The sequence below is a fragment of the Drosophila albomicans genome, chromosome 2L (genome assembly GCF_009650485.2).
Source record: "Drosophila albomicans strain 15112-1751.03 chromosome 2L, ASM965048v2, whole genome shotgun sequence".
In the NCBI taxonomy this organism is placed as follows: domain Eukaryota; kingdom Metazoa; phylum Arthropoda; class Insecta; order Diptera; family Drosophilidae; genus Drosophila; species Drosophila albomicans.
The window spans coordinates 8,675,463-8,697,965 of NC_047628.2; the positions used below are offsets into that span (position 1 = coordinate 8,675,463).

At 38.3% G+C, this 22,503-nt stretch overlaps 1 protein-coding gene across 5 annotated transcripts in view; it reads left to right on the plus strand.

Moving 5' to 3' along the window:
* Nucleotides 1-22,503, plus strand: part of LOC117564094 (tyrosine-protein phosphatase Lar) — a 117,802-nt gene that overhangs the window by 39,044 nt on the left and 56,255 nt on the right. For 4 of the 5 annotated variants that reach the window (XM_034242738.2, XM_034242741.2, XM_052003168.1 and 1 more), the window contains exons 2-4: nucleotides 1,110-1,151; nucleotides 2,263-2,394; nucleotides 2,477-2,638. In XM_034242738.2, the coding sequence (XP_034098629.1) occupies nucleotides 1,110-1,151; nucleotides 2,263-2,394; nucleotides 2,477-2,638 (336 nt within the window). The remainder of the gene's footprint in view (nucleotides 1-1,109; nucleotides 1,152-2,262; nucleotides 2,395-2,476; nucleotides 2,639-22,503) is intronic. The other variant, XM_052003169.1, reaches the window with a different exon arrangement.

Genomic DNA, 22,503 nt, shown 5'->3' on the forward strand with positions numbered 1-22,503 from the left:
TTTTGTTGTTGTGGCTGCTGCTTGTTTGCTGTTTGTGTATTTTCCACATGCTTGCCGTACTCTCAAAAACTCTCTTTCGCTCTGGTCAAACAACTTGTCGAGGCAAAAGTTGAACGCAAAACTTGCCAAATGATACCAAAAAGTATTTGGTAACAACAACAACACCAAGAACATCAGCAGCCAACTAAAACAACAACAATGACAACGCATTAGCAACCAAATGGTCTGCATGTTTTGGATGTGAACGCCTTGAAGCAAACTTTAAATTATTTACAATACTCCTTACTTACAATGTCCTCAGATTTGTGACCTAGGCAACAAATGCAACAAACATAATCTGTCTCTTATTCGCTCTCTCTTTCTGAACGAATCTCGCTGTTTCTTTCTATCCAGCGTATTCGTCTGGACTATACCTGCGGCTCTAGCCTTTGCTGGTTTGCTTGTTTGCTTTGCAATTTCGAAATCCCACTTGGTATCGGTTAAGACAGTGCACAAAAATGCTAAAAAGTTGTAAAGCTTAATATTTCATATAAAAAATCCATAAAAGTCCACAATAACAAGAGTCAGCTACTGATCATTATAAGTTAATAGTTTGCCTTAAAGTAAATTTGTGGAATAATGAAGTTTCTTGCATACTGCGTATTGAAAGTTTATTTCAAATTCTGAACTTTTATCATTTAATTGCAATACTATATTTTTTATTATTATTATTTAATTTAGATTTTTTTCTACAATAAATACTTATAATTTCTAAAAAATCTACTACTACAGAACGTAAAATTTAAACGTAATTAAGGTATATACGAAATTTAGTTAATTATCAGCAATATATGCATTTAAATCCTTATTGATATTTATTTATATTTATGATGCTAAAGTATTTTAAATCATCAAGTGTAATATACGTCTCAAGAGTAAATTAAATTAAGTTATATGTTAAATGATATAGTATTTTTAACCATTAAGTCTTAGCTGTAAGGTTATAACTGAAAAATACATCGATAAATATAACGATTAAAACAAAAAACATGATAAACGCGTTAAATCGGAAAAAATCGCGTTGATGCGCTCGTTATAAAAATGATTAACCCGTTGCCGACCATTTACAGATGCAAATTTTTCGGATTTTCCGTATATACAATATCTGACACGTAAGTTTGCTGCTTGAGAAAAAGAGCAGCGAAATCAAACAAGAGAAACCAAAAGAAAAATAAAGAAAAGAAAATCGCAATGTCAATGCGAATTGAAATGAAAATGAAAATTTAACATTTAAATTGAATAAAATGCATAAATCGAATTGATATGTTGGGTAAACTACTTTACACACTGCTCTCCGGTTTGCTGTCTCCTGCTGGCCAACGTGGCGGGGCAGGACGAAAAGAGCGACAGCAGCGACAGGACAATTGATGATGGTGATGGTGATGGCGATTGGAGTGTGGAGGAGAGAAGAGAGGGCCTCGGGGCGTAGTGGAAAGACATGACAATATTTTGCTGCTTGTTTAACGTTTCGTGATTTTTACCAGATTTTTAATGTCACAGGCACGCACACACGCGCAAAGATGAAGCGTTTTCTCTACGTATGTATCTCCGTGGTGTGTGTTGTGTGTTGTGTGTGCAGCACGTACGTGCGACGCCGCTGCCTTTGTGTGTGACACAAACAACATGCAACGTTGTATTGACAGCATATTGTGACAAATATGTAAAAAAAAAAAGAAAAGGGAAACGAAACGAAATGAAAATAACGCTCAAAACACACACACACGACGCTCTCTCAGTAAGGCGAAATAAATCGAATGCGCTGCAACAGCAGAAAAAAGGCTTTAAAAATTGTTGCCAGCAGTTTTAACAGTTCGTGCTTGTTGCTGTGGCAACAATTACGCAAAGTCTGCCTAAATCCCGTTCGTTCGTCCGTTCGGCAATGCGTTGACTCGCCAAAAAGTGTTGCCCACTCTACGGCGCGTGAATTAATGCCCGCCCCTTGCGAGGGCTGCCTGCCAAATTGTTGCCTACTTTTCAGCGGCTACGAAAATCCATAGCTCACTTTGCCAACGTGTTAACTGCAGCACAAGAGTGGCAGCCTACTTTTCACTTCGCCAAATCTATTGCCCACTTGTCCCACTCGTGTTAGTTAGTGCTTTGCCCTCTCTCTCTCTCTCTCTCTTTACCTCGTTATCGCTATCGCTGTCTGGTTCGTTGTCGGTATTTGCAATTGCCAAGCAATTTACTAACTCTTAAATGCTGTTCTTTTGCACACTTTCACAGATCCACCGGAGATCATCAGGAAGCCGCAAAATCAGGGCGTGCGTGTCGGAGGCGTGGCCAGCTTCTATTGTGCGGCACGCGGTGATCCACCCCCATCGATTGTTTGGCGCAAAAATGGCAAAAAAGTTTCAGGTAAGCGTATCGTAATCGTATATCGTATGTCTAATCGTAAGGTCATGACCCTCACACTGACGCAAACTCGTATGTATAACAGGCACTCAATCGCGCTACACTGTGCTGGAGCAACCGGGCGGCATTTCCATACTGAGAATCGAGCCCGTTCGGGCGGGACGCGATGATGCGCCATACGAGTGCGTGGCTGAGAACGGCGTGGGCGACGCCGTATCCGCAGATGCAACTTTAACCATCTATGAAGGTAAGTGGCAAGCCATCCAGCAGCCAACCAACCATCCATCCATCCATCTAGCGAACCATTCATTGAGGCAGCCAGGCAGGCAGCGCTCTCCTGTCAGCTATCCAACCATCCAGTGATCCAGCCAGCCATGGCATATATAACATAGCAAATGCAGGCGCCTTAATTGAAGCCGCAGTCACAGTTCTGGGGGCTGCGAGTGAGAGTGGCATGAGGGGTATGGCAAAGTTTTAGCGTAATGTAAGCAAAGTTCATACATTGATTTTGAATTAAAATTGGGTAAAGAACTTTACATGCCTTGGCGTAATAGCAGACACCTCCCCTCAGCACTCTGCACTCTGCATTCAGTTACTGCTGCTGCTGCTGCTTCACTTACCCAAGGGGTAGCTGCAAAGTTGTTTGCCAGCTTGTTTGTGTGGCTTAAATTACTTGCCAAAATTTACTTTTGCTTATTTACAACTGTGCAAAGGATAAAGTTTTGCCTAAGCCTAATCAAGTCTATGCAGAGAGGGGGAATGGGAACTCTCTCTCTCTCTCTCTCTCTCTCTCTCTATGCTCAGCTCTGCTCACTTACTGGCCCTGCCAATTGAACTAATTTGCTTAAACTGAGAGAGAGAGAGAACCAAGGCAAGCCAAAAGCAAAGGCAAGTCCATCGCCATCCCGGCCCAACCGTCCCAAAAAGTATTTATAATTTTTGCACTAAATTATAAACAGCTAAAAGTTCGTTTTTGGCTTTTTGCCTTTTGCAAATCAATAACAAACATTCTGGGTGACTCCATCTGTTAAACGAGGGATGCGATGCACAGCGGGATTTTTTGGGGGTGAAGAGTCAAGAGTTTTATAACTTTTGGCAGCTTGAACAATTTTAATGAGCTTAAAGCAGCCTTAAACTAATTAAGTGTGCAGCAAACTTGTTCGAATTAATCGCTTGCTAAATCAACAAAAAAAAAAAAAAAAAACAATACAGCCTTTAAAAAAAAAAACAGTTTTCCAAGTTATAATTATATTGATTGAATATAGTGGTATTCTGAATGATGAACATGGTTGCACTTTATATTCATAATTTGTTGTTCGGCACGACTAAGCAAAATTTATGGACCTGGCAAACCACAGAAGCAACTTTAATTTAATTACACGTAAATTCATTTATTGTTCATTGAGTGAAGTTAAACAGAGCTTTGTGGTTATAAAGAGCTTAAAGTGAGCTCAGCAAATGTATGATTTGCAGCTGAGTAAATTTAATGTAGCTACAGACAACTACTATTATTTTATTTTGTGCTCGCAATTAGGTTTAGTAAATAATAATTCCCAAATTGAATGACAGCCTGAAAATATCAATTTGTTTTATGATTTGCATAATTTATTTGTATTGTTTTATTGAAGTACAATTCAAGAAGTCTCTTATCCAACATTAACTCAAATATTGTGTAATATGCAGCAAAGTGAATGAAGTAGAGCGAACATTTATAATAAAGTTGCATTCATAACTTGAATGTCGCCGCAGAGCGAGCTTGAAAAGTGGCGCTTCGTTGTCACCACTTTTCACTGCCAAGAAGTTAATAATACAACTGAACATAATTTAACTTGACTTGATAAAAGAACTTGAACTCTTCGTATATAAAAATTGTGTATTATTAGAAAATTCGAATTTTTATTGCAATATAATTGAAAAGTTCAGATATTAAATTGCTGCAAAAATTTGTAACAGAATTGAAATATATTTGATTTCTGCAGCCTTTTTGGCCACTTTCGCCTGGCATCCATTTTGTAAACGGAAAATAATTATCGCTGAAGGTAAAATGGTAAAAAATTTATGCACATGAGGCGTATGAGTAATGTGCTGTACTTTGCCCGTTAGACTGCAACTTATAATTTACTACTGTCTACAGGCTGTTTTGTAGCTTGTTTGTTGTTCTTTGTTGCCGTTGCTGCTGCTGCTGGTGCTGTTAATGTTGTTGTTACTGTTACTGTTGTTGTAGTTGTTGTTGTCGTCGTTCGTCGTTGGTTGCTGTTGTTTATGGGAGGCGACGACGCGGCGACGCCGCGTATGACCGCAAAATGTGTGAAAATTGCACGGCCAGGTGGAAAAACATATTTTTGTTGATACACTCAACTCTGTGTGTGTATATGGCATACACAGACAAACACACACACACACTCACCCTCGCCGTATGCATTTTTAGTTGTTAATTATGCCAGTTGATTATGCTTTGTGCGCCCTGGCGCCAGGTAATTGGTGTGCATTTGATTTGTGGCCGCTTGTAACGCTCCTTGATAGAGCTCCCTGCCCATATTGCCAGCTCCTAGTCACAAACCGAGGGGAAGTAATTAGTGTAGTTTAGCAGGGACTACAAGCCAACTGAAGGTAAAAGTTGCCATTAAATCCAGAGACCGTTTGTCATGACCGAACCGACCCGAAAATCTAGCTGCAACATTTTTGATGGCACTTGTGTAATACTTGTGTAAATATTTTCTGAAACTATACGCGCTTTAATTCTGTGTTCAGTTTGTAAATCTTGTTGCCAACATTTATCCAGTTCTTTTCGTTTACTGCCGCAAATTAATCACACGGAAGTTTTTCTTCATTCACTTTCCTTCTTTTTTTTTCGCCTCATTTCCATGGGATGCCCGCATTTAGCTCCGTGTATATCCATCATCTATATGTATGTATATATCATCTCATATAACTCACCTGCAGCTGCACAAACGCCAGGAGCCTTAACTATTAATTGCTTTATGGAGCAGTTGCAAAAAAGGCTGCGGCTTCTGTTGTGATATTTACATCATCTTTATACTCTACCTGAGGGTAGTCTGAACATGTGTTGCAGGTGGTTAAATGATTGCATTTTTTTGAAAATTGAGGTTCACTTAAAGGTTTTTAAATGCAATTCCAAAGAAGTTGAGGAACAGTCAGAACTCATTTGAATTGACAATGTTGAAAGGGATTTTAACTTCAAGCTTAGTAAATGAATGAACAGCGTTTTTAGATAATTTGAAACAGTTTCCTTAATATGACAGAATTTTCAATTTTGTATTTAATCATTTAAATAGTTCACTAATAGTGAAGGCTTACAATCAGAAACTTATTAACTATTTAGATTGCTGAAACTTATCATACCTTATTGTAAATGGATAAACACAAGTTATGGTGTATTAACATATTAAAATTCAAATATTTTGTTTATCATTGTCAAAATTAAGCAAGCAAATAAATGATTTCCTTTATAACGCAGTAACGAAGTTGATAACACTTCTTAGGAAACGTTCAAGGTTTTCTCTCTTAGAGTATTCGAAGATCGCCTTGTTATAGACGAATCTCTGCTTACGTTCATTTTTTGCGCTTGCCTGTTGGCTTAAAGTTTTTGGTGTGATAAATCTCAATGTAAAAATTTGCAAGCGTGCACATACACAAGCACACGCACACACACATGTGGAAAAGAGAGAGAGAGAGAGAGACTGAGGATACACCTACACACATTGGCGCGTGTTAAAATAAACGCGCCAATGCCAATAAAGGCGGACTGACACGCCCAGCGTGGCCCCCACATGGTGCTGAGGCTGAGGCAAGCTGCCAGAGTTGCCACCAGCTACACGCCAAGCACGTTTGAGCTTCACGTGGAAGCATTTTTAATCAAAATTCCCAACAGGCTAAAGTAGCGCGAGATCAAAAACACTTGCAGCGAGATGTGCAGCGAGTGTGTGTGTGTGTTGGAGTGTGTAGTGTGCGTGTGTGGACAGGTGTGCTTGTAGGTGTATCCAGCTGCGATGCTGCTGTGTTGCTGCTGTTACTGTCGCTGTTGTTGCGGCTGCTGCTTCTGCTCTTATTACAACAAACAGCCACAAAGCCGCCATTGCAACCTCCTGCACACACACACACACAGTCTACTTACAACACACACACACACAGCACAACACCGCTGTTGACGGAGTCAGAGTTTGTCGGATAGATTGCAGCAGCTGCAAATAACGTGACTCTGTCTCAGCAGCCAGCAATAGCTCCCTGCATGTGTAGCGGTAGTGTCAGAGGGCGGAGCGGCAGAAGGCGTGGCATCGCAGCGCAGCGTAGTAAATCCTTTTGGCTTGCAGTTTTATGCAGTGGCAACCACCACACAATACAAAAAAAAAAAGCAAAACGAAAACAAACAGCGTACAGAAGATGAAGCACAACAAAACCCAAAAACCAACGACGACGTCGACGCCACTTGCAAATTTTTTGACATATTTGTTGTTCTTGTTCTGCTCGCTGTTCTCCCTGTTGCTGTTTTATGCAAATATCGAAATAAAGATTAGTTCGTCCCCTTCCACCGTGCACTTTTATCTAACACCGCTGCAGTTATATATTTCTTTTGTGGGCGTGCCGCAGCGCCCCCTTTTCTCTCTTTCTGAGGTGTTCTATGCGTGGAGTTTAGTATGTTTTGTATTTATGCGAAAAACGTTTAACTAACTGGCGGCGTTAGACGCTGCGATTTAGTGCTAATGTGGAACAACCAGCATCCTTTCGCCCTTCATTCCCCATCTCTTCGGTCTTCCCCCCAGTCTGTCTCTGTCTACCATGCCCTGCAGCTTGCCTAGCACAAAATTTACTGTTTACAATTTGTTGGCTGATTGCTGGCGCTTTGCTAAATTTATTGCATGCGATATTTATATCTCTTTCCCTCTCGCTCGCTCTCTTCCGACACACACATACGCAGTCTTTTATTTCGCTGCGTATTTATTATAATGTGCTGCATTATTATTTTCGTATTACGCATAAACTACAACAACGACAACGACAAAAACAATGAAGTACTGCAAGTTAAGTTATCTTCCCTACTCTCTCTCTATTTAAACGTTAGAGCAGCAGACTGACTTGATGGTATTTTTGAAATTTTAATTAAGTGCACAAGAAAATGGCGTGGAAAATTCACAGTTTTTGTGTGTTAGAAAACAAACGAAAATCGTAAAACACTTCGCCGGCTACAGTTAAGCTCGCAGATTGGGTTTTTGTCTTCTTGCCTGCTTGCTTAGTTGGGGTCCTATACCTAAATAAATAAATTCATTTAAGCGGATGCACAGTGGTGAGATCAGAGTTTTGTTCATACAATCTAGTTACTTATACGATGTCTGGAAAATTATTTCAATTTGTTGAAGTTAACCTGCTGCCTGCTGTAATGTATACAGTTTTTCCTTCAATTTTCTAATTTAATATTTCAAATGTACTTTATAGTACATTATATGATTGAAAGCTTCAAGTCCTTAGTTTTGTATATCTCTTAATTTAAGTACTTATTTACCCTGTTATTATTTAGTAAAATATTTCAATAACCAAATTCTCTATACGAGCACATATCTACGGCCACATTATATTTAAACTTTTTATTTTCTTCCATAACTCATAAAAAATGTAAATAAATTATGTTTTATTGAGATGAGGCATTTCGATATTTTTAGATGCTTTAAAAAGTTAAAACAGTTGGATGAGTATTCTATATAATAGTTTATCAATATACCAAATATTACTTCCGATATATTAATTTGTTTTATTGTAACCTTCAGTATATTTCACTATTTTTTCGTATCTAAATTTTGTTATATTTTGAGAATGTTGCCTTGTTGTTTTTAAAATGAGTGGCTGTTAAATGTTCAAATATTTTAAATATCCCAATTACTAAATGTACACCGCGTCATTTTAATTCTAAAACTTACACTTAACTTAACATTTAGCAGCAACTGTTAATGCTTAAATTAAACACAACGCTGTCATATCAGCGACCGCAGAGTCGAGACAGTTTGGATTAAAACATAATGATAAATGGGTGCGACGAAGAAGTTTTGTGAAATATTACCAAATAATGCATATCTTGGGAGCAGCTTTTGTGTCTTAAGGCGACTGGTTGTGCTTCAACTAAATCGTTCATTGTCAATTTTGCTCAATGCCAGAGAGTCAAGTCGAGTCTAGACATTCTTCATGCCACAATAGCGCTGTCTTTATACTCTATAAATTGGGAGAATATCGCGAGCCATGGCCAAAAGACAAAAACGCAAACAATTTGCTTTGAAATTTGCTTGCCACAAGTTGCCACACCTACGCTAAGCTCACAGCACATCCACTTACTACCACCCCCCTCCCCCACGCCCGCAAAACCGACCACGCTAACAACAGCAACAAAAGCTGGCCAAAGCGTTGGCACAAATAAATTTCATTAATTGCCAGCCAAAAAACGACGTCGCACAGAGATTCATTAATCTCACTTTATAGTAATAAGCGGCTTTCGTGGTTACGGTTAGGTTTTTGGGGCTGCCCCAACAGCTTGCCTCATTGGGTGGCATTTGGTGTGGAGCTGGCTTAAACAGAGGCTGCGGCTGGGGTGCTGCTGTTGGGCTTACCTACCGCTCGGACCATTAGTTGGGCTTGATTAAAAAGCCGCCTGGACACTGTTTATGGCTCCAACTCCGCCCACTTGGCACCCCCCTCCATCTCTCATCTGTGTTGTAGCTCGTGGTCTGCCCCATTTCTATCTGCACTTGTTGCAAAGTCAAACGGCAAGTCTGAGCAAAAACTTTATCCTTGGCATTTGCAGCGACCACCCGTTGTTGCGACAGAGGCAACTTCCCGCGTCCTCGCCCTTGCCATCGCCATCGAGTAAAGCGGGCACGAACAAACATTGACAATACACTGGGCGCGTTTAACTGGCCAACAGGATGGCCAAAAGAGCCAAAGCATGGTCAGAACAGCCGACCGAACAGCCACTTGGCGCCGTTTGGTTTGCTGCCTTCATCTTCGCCGTCGCCGTCGTCGCTGTTGCCGCTTTGCCGTTTGCCGTTTGCGGCTGCCTAAAAAGTCATATTAATAATGAAAATTGTACTGTAGCGAAAAGTTTAAATGGGAAATTTTGCAGGCAAGTACGCTGCTGGTTGCCCTGCAGCAATGCAGTGGCACCAAGCTGTGCTCAGCATCCCATACACACAATAAAGTCGCCCAACGTACGATGCGTGTGTGTGTGTATGTGTGTGTGAACATGAAAGTTATTGGGCTTAGAGCGCTTTGCGCTTAATATATATGAGATATAACATGGCAGTGGGAAAAAGGACATAGGAATAGTATGCTCCAGAACTTAAACTAAAGCTGCAACATGAAGTACAACAAAGTTATGCTAATAATAAATGTGTGTGTATGAGTGACCAACATTATGATAACGACGAGGAATTTGTTTGGAATTTGTTGCATTTTCCATTCCATGCCCAATTAAAGCCGACAACAATGAAAAAAGTCTTCACAAAATGCTCTTACTTTGTGGTCGGATATTAAGAGAAACCTAATGCAAATTGAGTTCAAATTGATTTATCATATTTGCACTACAAAAATATAGTAGAGTTTTCACAAGGAATCCACAAATTCGCCACAGAAACTTAATCTAAATTGAGTTCAAGTTTATTTTATAGGAATATAAAAATAAGCCAAAGAGCAATTGCTACAAAACTTTTCACAACAAAATCAATTTCATAATATCAAAAGCAGTTGCAAATTTGCCACTTTTTGTGAAATTATGTCAAACTAAAGTAGCACTTTCCTCAAGTAATATATCAGTAAGTTTTGTGTGTGAAAAGCGCATTTGTTTTCACTTTACACGATATACGAGTGTATGGAACATTTAATGCCCATTTAAACTGCATATGATTTGTGCCAGCTAGAAGTTCAAGTGCCTGACGAAATTGCTAAAGGAAATATATACTACTTACTTGCTACCACATACATTTCTGTCTGTATATGTAGCCTAAAATGATACGAGTGTAGCAATAACTAAGCTCTGACTTGCTGGCATGTCTGCTTGACTGCGGCCAAGACAGCCAAATGGTGACGGAGGGGAAGTGGGTTGGGGATAGGGATGGGGAATCCCCTATTCGCGTGTGTAACCACACGTAACTATCAAAGCAACTTCGTCGCCAGCCAAGCAACGTCTTAAATTGAGTAACATCGTCGTGCAGCCATAGAAATATAATGCAACAGTAACTCTGCCAGCAACTGGGAAACTTGCCCAGAAAATTGTTACAAACTAAATTGAAAAATTGATAGTAAAAAAAGGAGAAGAAGTCGAAGTAGAAGATGAAGAAGCTGAAACTCAACTAAGAAAAAAAAAGTGTATAGCATATACTAGTAGAAACGAATGCCCTAATCAAAAGTGCAGAATAGGCTAAAGTTGGTTGAGGATTAAAAATGAAAATTGATGCGTATTAAAATGGAAATTGGATATCAGCCATAACAACGAGAGAGAAAAAGTAGATTGAGCACTTAAATCTTAAACATGGAATATTGATACAGGCAACGTTACAAAAAATTCTTGCATAAAAGTTTCTTGAAAGATTGTTGTTGCGCATGATTGAAAAGCCATTTCGATGGCGAATTATAATACAATATTGATGTAAACTACTTTGAAAATTTCTCATCGAGTGCTTATTCTTTTAAAAGCTTCCGTTAATAGACATTTATGAGAAAAAGTAAGCCGACGTGCTTTTTAAAATCCAATATTGTTCAAAGGATTGAAACCATTTTGTAATTTAAAAATTATAATTAATTATAAATTAAAAATGATACATGAATATGACGCACAATCCTGTCCAAAATGGTTTAAACTTCTGTAGTTATCTTTTACTTTTTCTATACAAATTTTTTTCATTTTCATTGTTTATTTTTACAAATTCTTAAGAGAGCGAGAGCATTTCATATTCACCTTTTTCGTAGCACAATTACTCGTATGACAGCTGCCTGGCCATCAATAGACACTCTATATAACATCCCCTTGTTGCACACTCCCTCAATTCTCCAGCTCTCTTTCTTTCTTGCTTGGTTGACTGCCCTCCTCAGTTGCCTCCTCTGGTTGCCTGACAAGCAAGTGCAAGTTTTTCGGTATTAAAGTTTCATCTGTAATGACGTTAAATAAAATTGGAAGCGACTTCAAAAAATTGAACTTTTATTGGCTCTTCGAAAAAGTGAAATTGCATTTTTTTCTTGCTTTTGCTTGCCACTAGACACGTATATAGCTAGGTTTTTCCAAGAGAATAGCATGTTTTACATTTCCCACATGCAATATTTTATACCTCCTCTGCCCCATTTCATCATTTTGTGGCCCCCCTTGAATAGAGTTCATCATCATAACAGCAAACGATGCGCTTGGAATGCAGCCCTAACTCACATGAGAAACGTTTTTGACGCATTGCAGTGAATGGATTTGATGTCTATGCCCTAAAATTTAGATAGAACGAACGAACGAGAAAGATAAAGAGGGAGAGAGAAGGACAGCGAAATAGACGCAGAGTATAACATTTGCTGCTAAATAGTTGAGCATTACGAATTAGACTTGATATGGACCAAGGGTCTTAACAATAAATTGAAACAATTTATGGCTTAAGCCCAAGGCCTATAGCACTATATGAGACTTTATGGCTAGACAGCCTAATGTGTCCGTAGATTCATGTGAATGTCAACCATCTAGCGCTCCTTTTGCGTTTAAATGAAATGAATATGCGCCAGAAATAAACTAGTCTTAAGACTACCCAAGTCAGAAGAATGCCTAATAATTGTCTCCATAATTCCCATAATTTGTAATAGTCTCTTTAATGAGCAAACCAATGTACTTAAGCGACTTCTCATTGTTATTCAGAACATGAAAATGAAGCTATTAATTATATAATTCATTTTTGTAAGGCTAAACTGTAGTCTTTGCTATAATTGTATGCAGTGAAAACATTTACCGACTGGTTACAACTTTGATATCAATAATAATATTTTGAAAAACATTTTAATTAACAACAGTCCTTTGAAATATTTACTTAACATTTCAGTGGCATAATGTGTTACCATTGCGATTCAATTTTCATAAAATAAATTGTTTATCGAAATGTTTTACCTCTTCATTTTTGATATTTTAGCAGCTCGTTTTGTTTGTTTGTTTGTTTTTTCTGCAATGTGATCGTCAACAATTTCCAATGGCTGATTAATTAAAATTTGCATTTCATATTCATTCACATATTCGCCTACCGACTCATGAATTATGCATAGCCTTCAATTTCATCAAATTCCCAGCCAAAACAAGTAGGAGAGAGTATTCACTTAAGGCTATTAGCAGCCACTTTCCAAGAAATGAATTGCGAAATGAATACAGTATGCCCAAGTGAGCTGGAGTTTTATAATACGTTGATCTAATGCCTTCCATACTTATTATAATCATAGCTTAGTCGCAACGCTTAACTATGCGATGTCGCAGCTTGCTCTCTCACTCTCTGGAGGGGTCTTTAGTGCTTGGGGAGCCAGAGAATAGAGGCTGCTGCTTATGAGCTGAAGCTCGTCTCATTGTGCACACAATGCCAGCTCAAGCATAAACATAAACACACTCAGACACAGACCAAACATTCATGGATACATTCGAGGAGAGAGAGAAATGTTTTTGGACAAATTCTTAAAGCATACTTTTGTGGGCGCAGCCTTTTGTTTGCCTGCCTGCATTTTGTGCTGTGGCGTTGGCTTTGACTTTGGCTCAGGGCTCTTTGTTTTGCATTGCCAAGTGGCCTTTGTTGTTGCAGCTGGAGCGCAAACCAACATGAGCAGGGCAGAAGCACAGCAACTTATAAATAATAAATACATATATCCATTGCACTTGACTTTAAAATGAAGAAGATAAATGAAAATATTTCTTGCAAAATGCCTACAACTTAATCAAAAAATATATATACTATGTACTCTACTATATGTAATATGTATATACATATATAAATTATCATGTGCGTTGGCGACACTGCTCACGTGTTTGCTGCCTCGCAGCCAAATTAGATTGACTGATGGATGTGGGTTTTGGGGCACACTCACACACACTCTCGAATACTTGTAGCCTGCCCTGCCTCACCTCAGCTGAGCTGGAGCTGGAGTTGAGCTCATGCACTTGACATGCCAGCAGCACTTGGCCTGACATACGATGCCACTTGAGAGATATGTCTTTGTTTCCCTTTTACATTTTGTTTGCTTATTTGTTTATTTGTTTGTCGTGTTTGCCTTTTGATATCTCAACTTGGCGTGCGGCTTAGCGACAGCCCTCGCATGGTAAATCGACGCAATTCACCAGCTTAACAAGGCTGCGAGGAGTTGGAGTTAGAATTGGTGGAAAGGAGATGGCCAGGGGGAAGGGAAAGGGCTCTAACACATCTCTCGTCACATGATATGTCGAGCATTGTGGTTGTTTATTTATTTATTTTTTTCATTACATGTGTAACAAAGTTTTGCATTTGCTTTGAGCTTGTCGCACACATTAAAAAGCCAAACAAAAAAAAAACAACAAAAATAAGCAAAAAGGCGTGGCAATTTTTATTTGTTTGTCTCCTCGGTTGCTTTTTTTATACAAAGTTTTCACTTATCTGTCATGAGTATGTTGTTCGTCTGCCGCCTTGCCTGTTTTGGGGTGTGGCTTGCCTTGGGTTATACGGGGTCATCCTTGTCAAACAGTTGACATGTGGCATAAATCGCGCACAGAAATTGAAAGGCGTTTCCTATGGCGCACGGTTGATGCGAGTAAAACAATGAAAAATTGTTGAAAATATTTCCAGATTGTTTGATTGCTGTTATCAGCGCTCAGCACGTGATTTACATTGCCTGCACGCGCCAAAAGTGTATGAAAAAAGCCCAATATTTCTTTAAAGAATTACCTAATTAAACTGATAAATGGTTCGAATATATAATCCGCCAAAAATGAAAAATATTTATATTTTATATATAAGTAAAAATTCTTCTACTGAAAAGAGAGTACATTATTGCTAAACATAAATAACTTTTAATAGCAATCAAAAAGTAATCTTCCCTAATATTAAAAAAAATGTTTGCTTAAAATAACAAATTAACCTCAAAATATTTCTGCACTTAAGCTTTGAATGGCAGCCGAAAAGGTAATAATAAAACCTTACGTCTAAATATATTTCATAGTAAAAGATTTCGGGGAGTTATATAAGATAATAAAATTGAAAACTGTGTATTTTCCACTTCAATGAAAACTTAAAATATTTACACAATTTTAGTTGCAGTCAAAGCTAAAGCTTAAATAAAACAAAGATTTCTGCTTTTCTATAGTTGCACATATCACAAGAACTTCACCTTTTCCGGAGATAAGTGTCAAGCTACAATCTAATCTTAAGTTACAGAATCTTTAAAAGTTTCCCCTACTTTTCCGACTTTCCCCATAGACTTTCCACCCCTCGCTTGCAATGCGCCCAAAAGATTCCGTTTGCAACTTTCGCTTTTTAGATAAAAAATAATGCATTTATCTTGCCATGAACTTGCCAAAAAATGAGCTCAACCAAAAGGGAAAGAGAGCAAAAGCAGTAAAAGCATGACAATAAGATGGAAGAAATGTTATCAGTGAAAGTAAAAATTTGCTGCGCTTAATGCCAAAACAAATGTCAGAATTATACAAGAACCAAGCTCAGCAAATTTGAGCTGATATTTTCGATGCGTTTGCACAGATTACACAAAGTGTTAAATGAGCTGCAAAAAAGGTATACGCGCGTTGACCAACACTGGACAACAGCGACAGCGGCAGCGGCAGTCATAAAGAAAGGGCAGTGTAGAAATGTCAGTTATTTTTGTTGTTGCTCTTATCATATATGAAATATCACATAAACTAACGCAAAATGTCAAACTTGCAGTTCAGGCACAAATGTCAAAAGGGTTGACAGCACAGCAGGGGCTACAAAGTGTTATGGCGACATAGCGAAGGGAGGTAAGGAGGTGTGTTTTGTTGTTGTTAAGGCGTGTCCTTTGTGGGTTGGGCCCTTGCATGATTTACGATGTTCTATCAAAATGGCGACGCATAAAAGTATGCGATACTTTTTAAATGCAATGCACAAAGCGAAACGACGGCTGTTAAAAGTTAATCAGTTGTTTCTGTTGTTATTGTGCTCCGCCAGATGAAAAATGGCTCAAACACTTGCCTGACATTTCATTAAAAAACGAATACTAAAAAAGGGACAGACAAAAAATGGAGTCAGAGAAGGAGAAGGAGAAGGAGAGAGAGAGCAGCTAGATAGAACGAGAGAGCACTTACACAGTCAATTGCGCAAATCTCAGACGCAGCTGAAGATGCAAAATGGTTTCTCGGGGAAAAGCAGAGTTTCGCTTTTTTTTGGCTGCTCTGCCTTCATATCCTGCAGCTCGATTATAATTTAATCTAGTGTGGTATGTGTGACAAACTCACGATGCATGCGACGTGACACAGCCGCCATTTTTCACAGCATTCCACTCTGCATATGGCACGGGCAAAAAGCTACAGAGGATGACTGATGGAGGAGAGAGCGGAGAGGAGAGCGGACGAGCGGGTAGGCCAGAAGGACCTGCAATGTGGCATGTGGCGAAATAGAAGTGTCTGTCATTTTTATAAATAACATTCTCAGTGTATGTGTGTGTGTGTGTGTGTGTTTGTGTACAAGTTGGCAGTGTGTCATTGCCACTAGAATCTAAAAACAAATGACAAAAATGTCAACAATTTTGTGCTCTGCATTGTCATAACGACGACAAGGAACGATCCTTGGAGTGCTTTTTGTTGTGTTTGAACACACACAAACACGTATACATCAGTGTGTTTTTGTGTAAATGGATATGTATGTTTACGCTGTGCACTTATAAATACCAATAAATATTTGCGATTTCCAACAGCAACAAAAACGACAATAACGCACACAATTAAAGTAATTGCGTAACTCGCCATGGAATTTTCGCTTCTCACAATGTCGTTGCTTTGGCGTTGTTTCTAGTTTGTCATTAGGTCCGCAATTAAGCCATTTATGCCAAGGCAGCACAAAAATGTTAAGCACTTCTTCGGTGCCCTTCCTTCCTTCCGTCTTGTCCTCAACTTGAATTTCAACCATCCATTCAACCCTCGACGCTAATTAAAGCTTCTTAAAGCCAAAAACTTTAACTTGAACTAATAATGATGATGATGATAGCTCCGTAAGAGGTTTATGTTTTCGGTCAAGTCAGCAATGTTTTCGTTGCAAGAACATTCCTCAGTCTCACAGTTTGCTACTTGCCACAGCTAATGAGTATTATTCATGAACGGGGCAAATCAGAAAAGTTATGCATTGCATTTCTTGAAGCAGTTAGCTTAACGTTTTATGCCTGCAAAATTCCGCATTCTTTTTATAATTCTTGCAATTGTTGAACCACACTTCTCATACTTTTACGTTTAATTTTAATGGCATTAAATGCTGTGACCGAAAAAAGGGAAAACAAATTCAAATAGAAAATTTTGCTTTCGCTCAAATATTAAATCTGCCGCCACTTTACGGTATTAATTTAAATTACATTAAAAAACCATATGAATTTAATATTAACTTGTTAAGCTTTATTATTAATAATTTCAACTGGCTCTTGTGCACTTAATAAATATTAAACATTGTTGAGAAAAAATGTTAAAATTAATTAATTATTAATATCTCAATGTATCACAGTAAGCGTGATTAAGCAAATTTATTTTCGCTTAAAGAAATTTAATAATTATCTGCATATGAATATTTTATCAGACTGGGTGAAACTTTAATGCTCTTTACCATGCAATGTAACGCTATTGTTAAAGTTTTGGATAAAAGTTAAGTTAGTTTTGAACTTAATGAAATTTAATAATGATCAGCATATGAATATTCCATCTGCAACATGAAACTTTGCTGCCCGTCGTATACGCAATTTACATTGATTTTTCTGTTGTCATACATTTTGGTAAAAAGTACTTTCTTTGTCGGTTAAAATGCATTTGATATTTAAGAAATTAAATAACTATCTGCATATAAATATTGCACCTACTGCGTGAACATGTGGTATACGCAATTTAAGATACATTTTGCTGTTGTGATATTCTGGCTAAATTGTATATACTGTTTTTCGATTAAGTTGCATTTGAACGTAATGAAATTTAATAATTATCTGTTCGTGAATTCAGGACCTACTGCATGAAACTTTGCCACAGGTCGTATAAGCAATTTAAGTTGAATTCGCTATTGTCATAGTTTTGGATAAAATGCACATTCTTTTTGGTCAAGTATTTGTGAGTTAATTTGCATTTCATCTTTAAGAAATTAAATAATTATCTGTATGTACATACATTCTATGGCACCTACCGCGTGATACTTTACCACGAGTCGTATGCACAATTGATGTTGAATTTTTCTGTTATGATATTTTGAATAAATTTTAAACTGCTTTGGATATATATTCGTCAGTCGAGTTGCGTTTGAATAGTGCATCTGCTGCAGGCAACTTTACCACGAGTCGTATACGCAATCTAAGTTGAATTTTGCTACTGTGATATTTGGTCATATATTTGACAGTTAAGTTGCATTTGAACTGTTTTGCAGCACTTACCGAGCAGCTGCAAATGCCGGTAGTGGAAGCAGCGTTTAACATTTAACTTTGGCAAGCGCAATTTGAGTGCTCTACATTACCATACTTTTCAGATTATACTTGCAACTTATGCCAAAGCGTTTTGCCCGGGCAACTGAGCAACAACAACAACAAGTCGAGTAGCAAATGGAACAAAACGACGGCCGCTTAAAAACCTTCCGCTCATTATAAAACGCAGCAATGGAGCACATCAACCTCATCTGGCGCTGTTGGTGCCGTGTTAGCTGCTCTCCTGCTGGTCTCGCTGCTTCTGCTTCTGCTGTTATTGCTGTCGTGGCATGCCTCACGGTTGCCAGTGGTGCAACAGCGGCAGGCAGCACACCATGCAACATTTGCCACACGTTGTGCTTTTCATATTTTTGTACAATGAACGCCGCTAGCCTTGAGCCAACTCTGCAGCAGCTTATGTGTCCTGCTACTCCTTCTCCTCCTCCTCGTCCGCCTGCTCCACCAAAAAAAAACCCCAGGCGAACCTGCTGCATGTATAGCTGCCTCCAACACCGCTGGTGTCCCTCACCAAAGTTGCAACCTCAACCTCAACCCGGTGTCGCCCATCTTTTGCTTACAATTAACCTCAAAAATGAGTTTCCATTAAAAATGCCCCAGAGTCATCGATGTGTCCTATGTGCATATGCAAGTGTAAGCATGCGAGTGTGTTTGTGTTGCACATACTCTGCTATGCTTTGCTGCCGGGCTGTAGCCATGCCCCATGTCTGCGGCAACTTTACGACAACGCCACGTGACGTATGTTGAGCTGTCAGTTGTGTTTAATGTGCTACGCGTTGCATAGTCTCTTTTTTGCTGTTGTTGCACTTGTCCTTTTCTTGCTTGCTCCCCTTTTTTTTCTGCACTTGCGGCTTATACCCTGCACTTGCTCCCTTGAACTGCTGTTGCTGCTGCTGCAAGAAGTGAAAACCAAAGCAACATTATCGAAATTGTTGTGAGGTCTCAAAGTGCACAGCAGTGCGCATTAGATCAACTACCAAGGATAAGATGAGATGAGCTGGCTTCTTGTTGATGTCGTCACGAGTAGAAAACAATATAAATAAACTGAAGCTGTAAGCACGAAAAGTTAAAGGAGTGTTGACTAGCTCTTCCTGCAGATTTATTGAAGCAGATTTCCAACAAACACACAAAAAGGCATCAAGTTATTCTCTTCAGTTTCACAAACTTTAATCAGATGTTCGAACGGGAATTGATTGAAAATTTTAGAAACAATCAAAAGTGCAAGACAAGTTTACACAGTTCTTAACAAAGTCTAAGATATTTCAATATAAATATATTTTTCGAATTTAACAAAGTCTTGCAATTTCAATAAAAATGTATTTTATTCTTTGATATTGCTTAAGCATGGATAATCGAAAATCCAATCTTTAGATCAATTACTGTAAAACTTCTTTAATATAAAAGCAAGTATTCCAACCAAATCCGAGTCAAGTTATATTCACTTCCTAATAACTTCAAGACAAGAAAGACTCACACAAAAAAGTGCGAAATTCTCAACGTCAACTTGCAGAACTTCTGTTGATGGCAAAGCAAAAAAAAAAAAAGAAGAAAACAAATAAATCGTAGAGAACTCTTAATCTCATGAATCGAGTGCTCACACACTTCATTTAAGCCAAGTTTGCTTTCATACGTTCGTGTATTCTCTGTCCTTGCCATGGATGAATAGTCATGGCCTTTCGTCATGTTCTCGTTTATCTTGCGTTTCTTTTAGTAATTTGATGTGTCCGATGCACGCTGCATGCGGCATGCTGCATGTGTGCTTGCTTCTTTGTTGGTCTTCGTGTGTGTCTGACAGCAGATTATAAATTCCTCGACCTTCGTCAGCAAACAATTTAAATTTCTATTTTTTTTTTTTTGTTGCCGTGGCAAAACAATTAGACGCTCGATCAGACTAATTGCTGCTGCATTAATCTATTGATTCAGCCCTCACACCAAGCACAGCACATATCACACATCACCCGCAGACATACACACAGCAGACAAACACACACATTTACTCACTCACACTCTCTCCTCTCTCGTAGTGCACGTTCTTTGGCTTGGGGACGAAGTCTTGACCATTTTAAATTGAATTTTAAATTAATAAACGTTGCGGTTGCATCAAGAATTACAAATTTATACGCGTCGTGCATGGCTTCGTCTTTGTTGCTTTGTTTCTTCTTATTCTTATTGCTATCGTTGTAGTTCGCCCATTTTGTTGTTGCTGTTGCTGTTGTTGCTGGCAACGTCGCGTTGTTCCCGTTAGTTCCTGTCGTGCACTCCTGGCATTGTGTCCAAATCTATGCACATTTTTTTTTGCCGTCTGCTTACAAACTCTAGCTCCCAGCCGCTTCTTCTCCATTTACTGCCATGTTGTCGTTTTAAATATTCTGTAAACTTATGTTAGAAATAGGGAGCATTTTGTTTACTACAATAGATCAAAAAGATATTAGCTACAAAAGGTCGCCAGAATTTATTATGTAATTTACTAAAGTGCACGGAGAGGCAAATTTAAGTAATAAATATTTATATCTTAGTATATATTTAATGCAACTATAATAGGTTAAAGTAAAACACTTTAAAATTTTCCAGCGTATTTAAAAGTCTGCTATACCCATTTGCGAACGCAATGATGTTCACTTTATTCTTTTGTTGCATATAAATCTTGGTTTAGCCGCCTGCGCTTTCTTTGCCCCTTTGCCACATTGCCGCAGCCTTTGCATCGCTGGCTCTTCGCTATTCTTGTTTATTTTTTTGTTATTGCTTTCTTCGTTTTTGCTTGTTTTCTCTCGTTTTTTTATTTATTTTTTTTTGTTGAATGTTTTGCTTTTGTGGTTTTAATTCTATTTTCAGTATATATTGTTTCGCTACACTAACATTTTACGGAACGAACGGCGTTTTACAGTTGGCTGCTGTACGTCCTGTGTGGCATGTAACTAATTACATTTGCATATCTATAGTAAAGTGAAAAAGCGGCCGAATGCAGAAAGAGTAGTGCCCAGTTGCCCAAAATGAACAGCAAAACTTTTATTTCTTTGTTGTCGCCGACAAACATCAAAGTCTGCAGCTATCATCAGTCACTTTGCGGTTACAATCAGTATAATTATAAACTTGTTCAAGCATTGTTTACGCATTCGTTTTATGTCTATAAAAATAAAGGCAGCGCCAGCAGGCAGCAGCTTCAGTTAGACCAACTTTGACGATGGATCCAAGACGGGCAATTAAATATGCACTTGGCATCTTGCTCTACATCAGCTGCAGTCATTTCTCCATTCATTCTTCATTGTCCATACTTGCCACTCCCACACGCACGAGTGCTTTCCGTTGAGCACAGCGTTGAGCATTTTGTTAATTAGTCTATAATTAATAAAGTGAAAAAAAATTGCCTGCAAAAAGAAAAACTCTGGCGCAACTGCACGCTTTGATTGCTTAGCATTTGTTGTGCTAAGAATTTATGCTGTTGTCACATTGCCTCTTCTTTTCGTGCTTCTGCTGCAGTCGTTAATGCTTCCTCTTCCTGGTCTTAGAACAACAAGTTATCCTTTTATTTTTAAATTAGCTTGTGCCACTTGTCAACGCCAACAACCAACAGCTTTCAGTTAATAGGAAATTAACGCTTGCGCTCATAAGTATGCAACAATTTTTCAACTGAACCTAAAGTAAATCAAGGCCGTTGCAACAAGGGAATTCTAGAAAGCAAAAAACTATTTGTGCATCACAACAGAGAATTTAAATGACTGATTTATACGAAAATATATTAAGTCCGAAGTGACATCATGGGAAATATTTACCTGCATTAAAGTGAACTCATCAAATGCCGTTTTTATTGCAAGTGCTGAGAGTCTGATTTTTCCTTTATATATAGATAATTAAACGTGACATTTAAGTTCACATTTGTCTTATTAAAATGGCGATTTTTCGCTCAACAAAGATACGTTCCGAAATTGGCCGTAGCCTCAATTAAAGCTCACCTCTGATATAAATAATTGAGCCCATTAAATCCGTTCATATTGAACACGTAACTAGTGCATTGGACGAACTTCTGATTGAACTTTTACTGAAGTAATGTGAATAAAACATTAAAATCTGATCGATAACTGTCGTATATGGTGTTGAGTTTTTTTCTTTTTGGCTACGAAATGGCGTCAGTTACTGTTTGTATCTGTCACAGACGAGTAAATTAATCAAATGAACTACCTTTACATGTAATTAACAAAGCCCCAAACAAATATATACATAGTATAAGTAACATATGAGCGCCACGACTATGTAGATAGCTGAAACAAAAAATATACAAATATATAGAATCAGTTTGGGTTGGATATTTCACGTTATGTGCAACAAAATGGGGCACAAAAATTAATAAAGCTAAAAGCATGCGACCAATAATGTTTATAAATTTAATTATGTAAATGTTTGGCTATAAAAAATAACCGAAGAGGGGAATGCGAATGTGGAGAAGGACGCGGAGAC